The following is a 13,506-nucleotide window of genomic DNA, read 5'->3' as shown; positions in this document are numbered from 1 at the left end:
TGTGTGTGTGTGTGTGTGTGTGTGTGTGTGTGTGTGTGTGTGTGTGTGTGTGTGTGTGTGTGTGTGTAGAGAACAGTTAAAGCATGGCTCTGCTGCTGCACACAGCCTCTGAGAATCACAGGAGACTTTTCTTTTCTCAGCTCATGGAAGCAGTTCAGGATGGAGCTGAAATGATGCAAACATTAACCTTAAGGTGAGTTTCTTTTATTTCCCTTTAAATAAGACTCAATCTTGTGAAGATGGATTCAGCTGAGGACAGAACCTGAAACGTTCGGGTCTCTGCTGAGTGGAACAGACAGAAGCTGCAGATCTTCGGCTCTTTTCTTTATTTTGTTGTTATTTGCTGATTTCCAGGTTTTCAGCTGCTGCCTTCCTGTCAGTCAGCTCTGATCAGAGCAGCAGCTGCAGCTCACTTCAGCCACGTTTAGCTGCTTGGAAATAGTTTAGAACCTAAACAGATAATAACTTCTCATTTATTTTTAGTGTTTTATTTTATTCATTTCTTTCATTCAACAAACCAAATAATCTTTAAACAGTAAAATTAAAAGTAAATCACGCCCTGAATAAAAAGGGAGCAGAGTGAAGAACAATATCAATCTGCACCAATAAAAAACTAATAATAACTTCAAGAAACTCAAACATGACTGATCTCCAAATGTAAAAAATAAAACATTAGATATCTCCATATGTTAGTTCCACTAACTACTTCAAACCGAAGCACGTTTCCCTGATAAGTTCCTCTTCTTTTTAAACACAGGGATAGTTTTAGAGGTATTTATAAGATGATTCCACAGAAGTCCAGCAGCGCTCTGGTTCCAAAAGGTTTTTATTAAAATCTCTCTTCCCTTCAGGTTAGGATGACTTTCTCTCAACAAATTTCAACTGAATATTTATCTTTCATGAGATTTATAACTTGTAAAATATTATAATCAATCGAATGTTAATGTTAACGCCTTCAACAGCTGAAATATTGTATTTGTTGGGTGACCACAGCACTTCCTACTAATAAATCTTACAGCTCTTATTTTGTAAAATAAAGCCAGGATTTGTTAATGTTTTACATGCTGTTCTCCAAACCACGGGTTAACCTGTTGGTTAACTGGTTTGTGACATGCTTTTGTGACACGTAAAATGTTGCTGTTGTCTGTTTGTGTTTCTGCTTTTTAATTTTATTAGAATTTTAAAGTCTTTAATTATGACTGTTTGTAAAGTTTGTAACATGGACCCACCAGGAAGAACAGTCTCTGCTGCAGCCGAGAGTAATGAGGATCCTTTAAGAAAGTTAAATGAAAAAATGAGCAGTAAGTTAACAAGCTAACAAACAGTTAACAAGTGGTTAGTTACCAAAATTAATGAGCAGCTAGTTACCAAGCAGTTGGTTAATGAGCTGTTAGTTAACAAGCAGTTAGTTAATGAGCTGTTAGTTACCAAGCAGTTAGTTAATGAGCTGCTAGTTACCAAGCAGTTGGTTAATGAGCTGTTAGTTAACAAGCAGTTAGTTAACAATCTGTTAGTTAACAAGCCGTTAGTTAACAAACTGTTAGTTAACAAACCATTAGTTAACAAGCCATTAGTTAACAAGCCGTTAGTTAACAAGCCATTAGTTAACAATCTGTTAGTTAACAAGCCATAGTTAACAAGCCGTTAGTTAACAATCTGTTAGTTAGCAAGCAGTTAGTTAACAAGCCGTTAGTTAACAATCTGTTAGTTAACAAGCCGTTAGTTAATAATCTGTTAGTTAACAAGCCGTTAGTTAACAAGCCCTTAGTTAATAATCTGTTAGTTAACAATCTGTTAGTTAACAAGCCATTAGTTAACAAGCCATTAATTAACAAGCCGTTAGTTAACAAGCCGTTAGTTAACAATCTGTTAGTTAACAAGTCGTTAGTTAACAAGCCGTTAGTTAACAAGCCATTAGTTAACAAGCCGTTAGTTAACAAGCTGTTAGTTAACAAGCCGTTAGTTAACAAGCCGTTAGTTAACAATCTGTTAGTTAACAAGCCGTTAGTTAACAAGCCATTAGTTAACAAGACATTAGTTAACAAGCAGTTAGTTAACAATCTGTTAGTTAACTATCTGTTAGTTAACAAGCCGTTAGTTAACAAGCCATTAGTTAACAAGCAGTCAGTTAACAAGTCGTTAGTTAACAAGCCCTTAGTTAACAAACCATTAGTTAACAAGCCATTAGTTAACAAGCAGTCAGTTAACAAGTCGTTAGTTAACAAGCCCTTAGTTAACAAACCATTAGTTAACAAGCCATTAGTTAACAATCTGTTAGTTAACAAGTCGTTAGTTAACAAGCCCTTAGTTAACAAACCATTAGTTAACAAGCCATTAGTTAACAAGCCGTTAGTTAACAAGCCGTTAGTTAATAATCTTTTAGTTAACAAGCCCTTAGTTAACAAACCATTAGTTAACAAGCCATTAGTTAACAATCTGTTAGTTAACAAGCAGTTAGTTAATAATCTTTTAGTTAACAAGCCGTTAATTAACAAGCCCTTAGTTAACAAACCGTTAGTTAACAATCTCTTAGTTAACAAGCCATAGTTAACAAGCCGTTAGTTAATAAACTGTTGGATAACAAGCAGTTAGTTAACAAGTCATTAGTTAATAAACTGTTGGTTAACAAGCAGTTAGATAACAAGTCGTTAGTTAACAAGCACTTAGTTAACAAGCCATTAGTTAACAATCTGTTAGTTAACAAGCAGTTAGTTAATAATCTGTTAGTTAACAAGCAGTTAATTAACAAGCCCTTAGTTAACAAACCGTTAGTTAACAAGCCATTAGTTAACAATCTATTAGGAAACAAGCAGTTAGTTAACAATCTGTTAGTTAACAAGTCATTAGTTAATGATCTATTAGGTAACAAGTAGTTAGTTAACAATCTGTTAGTTAACAAGCAGTTAGTTAACAAGTAGTTAGTTAACAAGCCCTTAGTTAACAAACCATTAGTTAACAAGCCATTAGCTAACAATCTGTTAGTTAACAAGCAGTTAGTTAATAATCTGTTAGTTAACAAGCAGTTACTTAATAATCTTTTAGTTAACAAGCCGTTAGTTAACAAGCCCTTAGTTAACAAACCGTTAGTTAACAAGCCATTAGTTAACAATCTATTAGGTAAAAAGCAGTTAGTTAACAATCTGTTAGTTAACAAATCATTAGTTAACAATCTATTAGGTAACAAGCAGTTAGTTAACAATCTGTTAGTTAATAAGCCATTAGTTAACAAACAGTTAACAAGCCTTTAGTTAACAATCTGTTAGTTAACAAGCCGTAGTTAACAAGCCGTTAGTTAACAAACTGTTAGTTAACAAGCAGTTAGTTAACAAGTTGTTAGTTAACAAGCCATTAGTTAACAAGCCATTAGTTAACAATCTGTTAGTTAACAAGCAGTTAGTTAATAATCTGACAGTTAACAGTTAGTTAATAATCTGTTAGTTAACAAGCCATTAGTTAACAAACTGTTAGTTAACAAGCCATTAGTTAACAATCTATTAGGTAACAAGCAGTTAGTTAACAATCTGTTAGTTAACAAGCCATTAGTTAACAATATGTTAGTTAACAAGCCGTTAGTTAACAAGCTGTTTGTTAACAATCTGTTAGTTAACAAGCCGTTAGTTAACAAACTGTTAGTTAACAAGCCATTAGTTAACAAGCCATTAGTTGACAAGCCGTTAGTTAACAAACCGTTAGTTAACAAACCGTTAGTTAACAAGCCATTAGTTAACAAGCCGTTAGTTAATAAGCCATTAGTTAACAAACTGTTAGTTAACAGTCTGTTAGTTAACAAGCAGTTAGTTAATAATCTGTTAGTTTACAAGCCGTTATTTAACAAGCCCTTAGTTAACAAACCGTTAGTTAACAAGCCATTAGTTAACAATCTATTAGGTAACAAGCCGTTAGTTAATAATCTGTTAGTTAACAAGCCGTTAGTTAACAAGCCATTAGTTAACAAACCGTTAGTTAACAATCTGTTAGTTAACAAGCAGTTAGTTAATAATCTGTTAGTTAACAAGCCATTAGTTAACAAGCCCTTAGTTGACAAACCATTAGTTAACAAGCCATTAGTTAACAATCTATTAGGTAACAAGCAGTTAGTTAATAATCTGTTAGTTAACAAACCGTTAGTTAACAAGCCATTAGTTAACAAGCCGTTAGTTAACAATCCATTAGTTAACAAGCCCTTAGTTGACAAACCGTTAGTTAACAAGCCATTAGTTAACAATCTGTTAGTCAACAAGCAGTTAGTTAATAATCTGTTAGTTAACAAGCCCTTAGTTAACAAACCGTTAGTTAACAAGCCATTAGTTAACAATCTATTAGGTAACAAGCAGTTAGTTAATAATCTGTTAGTTAACAAACCGTTAGTTAACAAACCATTAGTTAACAAGCAGTTAGTTAATAATCTGTTAGTTAACAAGCCCTTAGTTAACAAACCATTAGTTAACAAGCCATTAGTTAACAATCTATTAGGTAACAAGCAGTTAGTTAATAATCTGTTAGTTAACAAGTCCTTAGTTAACAAACCATTAGTTAACAAGCCATTAGTTAACAATCTATTAGGTAACAAGCAGTTAGTTAATAATCTGTTAGTTAACAAGCCGTTAGTTAACAAGCCGTTAGTTAATAATCTTTTAGTTAACAAGCCATTAGTTAACAAGCCCTTAGTTAACAAACCGTTAGTTAACAAACCATTAGTTAACAAGCCGTTAGTTAACAAACCGTTAGTTAACAAGCCGTTAGTTAACAAACCGTTAGTTAACAATCTATTAGGTAACAAGCAGTTAGTTAATAATCTGTTAGTTAACAAGCCATTAGTTAACAAGCCATTAGTTAACAAGCCATTAGTTAACAAGCAGTTAGTTAATAATCTGTTAGTTAACAAGCCGTTAGTTAACAAACTGAACAAGAAAAACTGGCGCCTCCTTCCTCTCAGTTCCTTGAACCTGACAGAGGAAATCACCTGGTGTGCACCAGATTACTCTTCATTTCACAGCCAGCTCAATTTGTTAGAGTTCTGAGGAGAGCAGGTCCAATCTGTGGGAGAGGCTCAGCGCCGACAGACGAGCGAGCCGAAGCCTCGCAGCTTAATCAGCGTTCAGCAGCAGACTGAATAACCAACGATGGATTCTTTAAATGTGCAACACTTTGTCCCGCAGGAACCTGAAAAGCTTTCATTGTAAAGAGAGAGAAGTGGGTTTGATCAGAACATTTCATCTGGTTCTGATTGTTTCCTCACCTCAGCTGAAAGCTTCTTAATGTTTTGAGTGCAGCTTCATCTGAATATTGTCTCCTAATCAGGAACACTTGTGGATCCTTAAAAGCTAGCTGTTTCTCTGAATTTAACACAGAGCCAGGCTCGACCCGGTTTCCTTCAGCAGAACCAAACAGCACCTCCTGAAGGTCAGAATAAACTCAGATTCTAACATGATTCAGATCAAATGTCAGGTGAAACCAGCCAACTCCTGATCCAACAGAACCGACACCTGATCCAACAGATTCAACACCTGGTCCAACAGAACTGACACCAGGTCCAACAGAACCAACTCTTGATCCATCAGAACCAGCAGAATGGTGGACAATAAGTGACCTTTGACCTTCAGGTTGATAGGCAGCATCACTTGGTGATGTTTTTCCACACACCTTTAGCTGCGGGTAGAGGAGGTTCTGTTCAGTCAGAGGAGATTCTGTTCTGTCAGAGGAGGTTCTGTTCTGTCAGAGGAGGTTCTGTTCTGTCAGAGGAGGTTCTGTTCTGTCAGAGGAGGTTCTGTCAGGTTCTGTCCTGCAGAGTTGTGTTGATCCTGCAGGAACATATATCAGTCCACTGCCTGAACTCCATTAGGAAGCTTCTTGTGTAAATATGAATGAGCTGATTCTCCTCCGATCGTCCTGCATCCATTAGAGCTTCTCCCAGAAGAATTAAAGATGTGGAATATTTTCCTCCTCCTGGAGGCTGAAGAATCTCATGAATGATTAGAACTCAGTGAAGAAGTTTAGAGTCATTATCTGAAACAGTTCAGACTGATTATCTGACTCATGGTTGTATTTATTTAGATTTGATCATGTTTAGCTTCAAATGATAGAAACCTCAGATCAACATTTGTTTCTTTGTTAAATTAACTTGGTTTGTTTGTTTTCAGGACCCTCTGTCTGGATCTGGTTCTGCCCTGTGTTTGGACCTCCTGGAATGAATCCATAAAGAACCTGAGGGACTGACAGAAGGAGCAGATCCTCAGCTGCTGAAACTCTGGTCCATGTTGAACATTTAACTGCTGTCTGTTGTGAAATGAGTGGAAACTGTGTGAGTGAGGTGTGGTGGCGTTCCTATGATGGACGGACCCTCTGATGGACGTACGCTCTGATGGACGGACCTTCTGATGGATGGACCCTCTGATGGATGGACCCTCTGATAGACTGACCCTCTGATGGACTAACCCTTTGATCGGCGGACCCTGTGATGGATGAACCCTCTGATGGACGGACCCTCTAATGGACGGACCCTCTGATGGACTGACCCTCTGACCAACGGCACCATGACCAACAACCTGAGCTCCAGGATCGACACCCCGACCAACATCTCCCTGAGCGCGGTCATTTCCGACTCTCTGGAGTACAAAACGGTGTCGGTGTTCCTGGTCCTGCTGGTGTGCGGCGTCGGCATCGTGGGAAACATCATGGTGGTCCTGGTGGTCTTCACCACGCGCCACATGAGGACGCCCACCAACTGTTACCTGGTGAGCCTGGCCTTCGCCGACCTGACAGTCCTGGTGGCGGCGGGCCTTCCCAACGTGTCCGACAGCCTGACGGGGACCTGGATCTATGGACACGCCGGGTGTCTGGGGATCACCTACCTGCAGTACCTGGGCATCAACGTGTCCTCGTGCTCCATCACTGCCTTCACCGTGGAGAGGTGAGCCGTGACATTTACTTTGTTCTGCTAATGAAACACTCACTGATGCTGAGAGCTGAAGAGAGTTCTCAGACGAAGGTCGAGTTCTGAACAGAACCATCAGAGGCACCACTTCATCAGATATGAGTTTATTTATTAATAGGTTCACTTCACAAATGTCCAAATCCTCTCTTTAACAACTAAAGCAGATTAATACACGGTTCAACAGAACCGCCCAGGATCCAAATCCAATCCAATCCAATCCAATCTTTGGGGAGATCCAGAACCCAAAGATCCAGTTCCCCGGCAAAAACAGAGCAATATAGTGTATGCTGTTAAGTGTCAGGAGGACAGTGATCAGTCATACATTGGAGAAAAAAAACAGCCACTGTTGAAAAGAACGAGCCAGCACAGACGAGCTACATCATCAGGCCAGGACTCTGCAGTTTACACTCGTCTACAGGCCAGGACTCTGCAGTTTACACTCATCTACAGGTCAGGACTCTGCAGTTTACACTCATCTACAGGCCAGGACTCTGCAGTTTACAGTCATTTACAGGCCAGTGGTCACTCTTTCAGGGATGAAGATGTTCTCATCCTTGATAGAGAGGAACGCTGGTTTGAGAGAGGAGTAAAGGAAGCCATTTTTGTGAAAAAAAAGTCTACCATTAAACAGAGGTGGAGGCCTTCATGTCCAGTTGTCCTCCTCCTACAACGCTGTTATTGCAAGTATGACTCCGCCCCCTGCGAGCAAAAGGTGTGAATCAGGGTCCCAACGATACCAACACAAAGAGGGAAAGAGAGACAAAATCAAGGGGACGTTGAACCCCGCTTGCATTCACTAAATACAGATAACAAAACACCAAATAACCACAGCATCCAAACCAATGCCAGGTGATGGGGCACGTGACCCTCTATGAACAGTAGAGCTAATCAAGCATATTGTTAGGCGATGGTCCTCTTTTGCATGTAACTAACCTGTTTGTCCACCATGTGGAGGCGGAGCTTATAAGGCTGAGTTCACCTGAAACTCTCAGACTGAAGAAGTCTCTTGGAGGAGAGACGAAACGTTTCATTAAAGAAGAATCATCCAGAGGACCTACTGATTTTTTCTTTTTGATTTGTTCTACCTGGGTTACTGAGATGCAACATAACTAAAGAAAAGTGACAGACCTGGACCAGTTTTTAATAACTCTGATTTATGAGCTGTGTTTACACATTCTGGGTCAGATGGTTTCTGTTCTGAACACCTTCATCAGAACTTTATTAGGTCCACTTTATTGGTCCCAGGTTGTACCCTGTGCTGCCTTCAGAACTGATTCAGTTCTTCATGTCACAGATTCAACAAAGTGTCAGAAATATTCCTCAGAGGTTCTGGTCCATATCACCATGTCAGCCACACACATGTGCTGCAGAACCTCCTGTCCCACCACATCTCAAAGGTTCTGACTGGATTCAGGTCTGTGGAGACTGTTAGAGACCCAAAGGTTCTGACTGGATTCAGGTCTGTGGAGACCGTTAGAAACCCAAAGGTTCTGACTGGATTCAGGTCTGTGGAGACCATTAGAGATCCAAAAGTTCTGACTGGACTCAGGCCTGTGGAGACCATTAGAGACCCAAAGGTCTTTGTTCCGATGCTGGTTTAAGGTCTTTAACGTGTTTTAAGCAGGAGAATCTACAGCTTGTTTTAAAAACCCATTTGGGTTCTCCTTTTGTTCTGGGACCTTATATGAAAAATGTAAAACCTGACTAAATCGGACGTTCCTGCTCTCATTGTTGCTGGAGCTAAAAGGATTAAAAAAGTCCTCAGAATAAGCTGAGCTCTGAATATTTTCAGTTTCCTGTGTCTGAATGATGAAGGCGTTTTTCTCACAGCGAGGAGATAAAAACAGCTCAGGGCTTTTTTCGGTTCTTCCAGGTACATCGCTATCTGCCATCCCATCAAGGCCCAGACTGTGTGCACCGTGTCCCGGGCCAAACGGATCATCACCGGGGTCTGGATCTTCACCTGCGTCTACTGCATGCTGTGGTTCTTCCTGGTGGACATCCAGGTCAGAGAACACCGGCATTATTTCATCTTTTCACCAAGTTTAACCACAAAAACTGCTCCAATAAAAGCATCAAACAGGACAGGAGCAAAATCAAGACAGAGACAATAAAACAAAGATGATATTTTAGGAAGTTAACAACAATAATTCTGCAGCAGTGGATCAATGCAGCTGCTGCCTGAAACTCCAACAAGCATCAGTTTTCTTTCTTAAATCCCAGCAGGACTTCCTGTTGTTATGTTTTGACGTTTAAACAGTAGAAGACGTGTAAAGATTGTGAAAGAGTTTGTTGGAAAATTCAGACAACATAGACATAATATAATCCAGCATGTCCAATTTCATGCTTAGACACGTGTCCAAATATGTCCAAACTGGACAAATTTTTCAAATACTCTCATTTCTAAATATCTCAACACACTTCACTGGAGGATAAAATGAAAGATAAACCCCCAAAAATCATACTCTACCATTCATATTTATGCAAAAAACATAATAATAATCAGCAATATGAATCACAGATGGGGGACATGCAGCAAATCCACACCAATAAACAACCAAAACACGACAAAAAAGTAATAAATCCTCACTTTCTCTCAAAGTGTTACATCTACATAGCATTTAAAACCACCAGCAGCAAAAACTTAATGTTTTTGACTTCCCCCAAAGCTGCATATGAAACAAAAGGTAACGACTGGCTTCACAGCTGTGGTGTCAGAATGAAGCTTAGAGTTGATTGGCCGATTCTACAGTCCATCATGATGCAATCTGTGGGCGGGTCATATGGACCTTCCTCAACAAAACTGGCTGCAGTGAAGACTTAGAGCAACCCAGTCAAAAATGGTGTCAATCTAAAAAGGAGAACCTAGTGGATAATTTTTACGTCCTTCTTATGTAAAATGGAATAGGTTAGAGAAACATTTAATGATTTGTGTAAAAAGTGTTAAAGATGTGAAAACAGCAATTCAGTTATGAAAAGGTTAAACTCTGACTAATAGTTCTGAGCTCATTGTTTCTGCTGGAACCACAGGTTTGATGGTTTTATATTCGTGTTTTTTACAACAGAATAATGGCTGCATGGTAATAAATCTTCTATATGCACTGAAACATTTCTCTTAACTGGTTCTGAATTGATCGAGCAGCTCCTCCTGTCAATCATGGCAGTGTATGGGATTGATTTGATTGGCCTAGTTGTAGCAGCACCTGTCCAGTCAGGGACTGTTCTCGTCCAGGTTTGGGACTCAGGTGTTTGGCACAGAACCATTTATCACAAATCAACAAGAAACAGAAAGAAAAGACGTTTCTCAGCAGCTTCCAGCTCGTCTAAATAATAAACTGATTTAATATTTATTTACTTCCAAAGTGTTTTTCAGCTCCCATCAGAGCAATAAAAAGTAAAATATTGATGCAGACTGAAACGATCCTCTGACAGCTTTCATCTGAAGCCTGAACTGTTTAATAAAAATGATTTAAACACTTTACTACAGTCAGAAAACAATCTGAAGCTTCAGAATATCCTAGATGAGTATTAATTATACAGACTGATAAGTAACTTTACATTTACAGATTTAAAAATCTGAGACAAGAAAAAAACATATTTTCTGTTCTTTTGTTCAGTTTGATTTTTGACTTTTAGATAAGAAAATGTTTTTAATGAATGTGCAAATAAAGAGTATTGTTTATGTTACTACAGAGAAAATCCAGAGTTTGAGGTCTGATTTAATTTATTCCAGAGAATAATAGTATATTTTCTTGTGGATGAATCACCGGGTCTTTTGCACAGTTATTAGGAATCACCAGCAGACGAGTGAAACATTTATGGATTCCAGGACCTAAATGGTTGAAATGTTCTTTAAATTGCAGGTTGTTTCAGAGCTGAGTGGTGTTATTATGCTGAGATGTGACTCATCATTACAACCTGGTTGATTACAGCTCTATCATGTTTCCAGGTGGGTCCAGACGGACATGTGCAGTGTGGATACAAGGTGAAGCGGGACCTATACCTGCCCATCTACCTCATCGACTTCACTATCTTCTACGTCATACCGCTGCTCCTTGCCATCGTGCTGTATGCCCTGATAGCACGAGTCCTCTACCTCAGGTATAGTACCAGTCCAGTCAGTACCAGTCCTCTACCTCAGGTATAGTACCAGTCCAGTTAGTACCAGTTCTCTACCTCAGGTAACGATAGCACCAGTCCTCTACCTCAGGTAATGATAGCACCAGTCCTCTACCTCAGGTATAGTACCAGTCCAGTTAGTACCAGTCCTCTACCTTAGGTATAGTACCAGTCCAGTTAGTACCAGTCCTCTACCTCAGGTATAGTACCAGTCCAATTAGTACCAGTCCTCTACCTCAGGTATAGTACCAGTCCAGTTAGTACCAGTCCTCTACCTCAGATAACAATAGCACCAGTCCTGTACCTCAGGTAATGATAGCACCAGTCCTCTATCTCAGGTAATGATAGTACCAGTCCTCTACCTCAGGTATAGTACCAGTCCAGTTAGTACCAGTCCTCTACCTTAGGTAATGATAGTACCAGTCCTCTACCTCAGGTATAGTACCAGTCCAGTTAGTACCAGTCCTCTACCTCAGGTAATGATAGTACCAGTCCTCTACCTCAGGTATAGTACCAGTCCAGTCAGTACCATTTCTCTACCTCAGGTAATGATAGTACCAGTTCTCTACCTCAGGTAAAAATAGCACCAGTCCTCTACCTCAGGTAATGATAGCACCAGTCCTCTACTTCATGTCTGTGTCCCTGCAGCCCACTGCCCCCCCACCCTGATGCTACCACACTGCGAAGGAGCTGCCGGGACTCCTCGGAGGCTGGGAGGACTGGTCGTCAGGGTCGGCCAAAGACTGCAGCGTCCTCCAGGAAACAGGTTTGAGTCTCTTCTTACCTTCAACTCCTCCTCATTAAGACATTTTTTCCTGCTGTTGGGTCTCAGATGACCCCTCCAGTAAATGGTGTGTGATAGTTTCTGTCAAAGCTTTCCCCAGCCATGAAGATATTATGTCAGAACAGGGGCATCTTGTCAGAACTCTGTCCCAGTGGTTGTGAGACCTGAAAGCAGATGAGGATTCTATTGAGTCTGTCTCAAAAGGTTACAGTCAACATCGGCCACATTTGTCAGCCGCTTACAACACTGCCCCATAGGCTGTCCCAATCGTTGACTCATGCAGCCGACAGAACCCCAACAATGTCATCTTCATCGGAGTATCCAAAGCGGTCGATGGTATCCCAGATTTTAAAGTGCCGTCAACAAATTAAAAAGAAAAACAAAGATGGAGAAGGTTATTTTTTATGACAGAGTTTGGAACTTTATCACAGACAAAAGAATGTAAATGAAAGAACTCAGCTGAAGAGCCTTTTTGTTGCAATGAGAGGTTAAATAAAATGCAGTTACAAGTACTGATATTGGAGCTAAACCCATATTATTAACATTTTTTATTTGTTTACTTGTAACGTTTTTCTATTAAAAATGAATTTTGCAAAGTTATACCTTGAAAAAACAACTGTTTAATCATAAAAAATACAACTTTCCTTGAAACATTTGCATTTTGTGTATTATATTATTGCATTTGGCCTACCACCCTCAGATTGATTTTAATTTTGGCCCTTTCAGAGAAAATGTTTGGGCACCTCTGGCCTAAACTAAAAAAACTATTCCTGCTCAGTCTGATCATGAACAACCTCTGACATTTACTGAGAAACTGAAACTGATAAAGATAAAAACACGAGCAGCAGTTTCTTCTCAGTCTGTCTGTAGAGCTCACCTGTTCTACCCCTGCACAGGTGGGTCTTCTCTGGTCTCCTCCCACAGATTTGATTCTTTAGTGACTCAGAATTCTGCCTCACATTGTTTGGTTTGTTTTTGGTCTGTGGGAGGAAACCAGAGTGGAAACCTGGAGAAAACCCACAGCTGCACAGAGAGAACATGCAAACTCTACTCAGAAAGGTCCCCAGGCCTGGAGTTGAGACAAACATTTTGCTGAAAGGCATCGACTCCAGCTGAGCCACAGGGCCACCCTACGAGATAAAGATAAAAGCACAAAAACTCAAAGTAAAGAGAAGAAAACAGAGTTAAAGAGCTGCAGACAAACAAAGATAAAAAAAAACATTTTACTGACCTGCAGCTTGTAAAAGGCTGGAGGAACCACTCCATTCAGAACTCTACGGGTCAACAGTAAAACTGTCATTTGAACAGGAAGGCAGGGTGACAAACTGTAGCTGAACCTGCTAACTGACCGAAGTCCAGGTGGGACAGAACCAAACCAGGTCAGAGAGGCTAAAACCAGACAGATAGAAAAAACTTTATTTAAAACAAAACCCTTGAAACATGTCATTAAAGATTCTGTGATCATTTAACATTTGGCTACTTTTAGCTCTTATTTAGTTTTTTAGCTTTAGTGGTTCAGTTTGTGCAGCTCTGATTTCTAATCACAACCATAACATCAACATAAAACACATTTATGATGAAAAGAGTCTGTGAGGCATCAGACACATCCTCTCAGGGTCCAGACTCTGTGTGTGTGTGTGTGTGTGTGTGTGTGTGTGTGTGTGTGTGT

At 39.6% G+C, this 13,506-nt stretch overlaps 1 protein-coding gene across 1 annotated transcript; it reads left to right on the top strand.

Moving 5' to 3' along the window:
• Positions 1-32: 32 nt before the first annotated feature.
• Positions 33-11,819, top strand: trhr2 (thyrotropin releasing hormone receptor 2; the record flags this gene model as incomplete). The annotated part of the gene is given in 5 exon segments (XM_014030158.1): positions 33-193; positions 6,141-6,910; positions 8,808-8,940; positions 10,884-11,035; positions 11,702-11,819. Coding segments are annotated over 4 exon segments (780 nt in total), but the record flags the coding sequence as incomplete, so codon positions are not given.
• Positions 11,820-13,506: the final 1,687 nt, after the last annotated feature.

The sequence above is a fragment of the Austrofundulus limnaeus genome, unplaced genomic scaffold (assembly GCF_001266775.1).
Source record: "Austrofundulus limnaeus strain Quisiro unplaced genomic scaffold, Austrofundulus_limnaeus-1.0 Scaffold1009, whole genome shotgun sequence".
NCBI classification, from domain to species: domain Eukaryota; kingdom Metazoa; phylum Chordata; class Actinopteri; order Cyprinodontiformes; family Rivulidae; genus Austrofundulus; species Austrofundulus limnaeus.
Note: the sequence above shows the minus strand (reverse complement) of the source record. Positions and strands in the feature narration are given on the sequence as shown.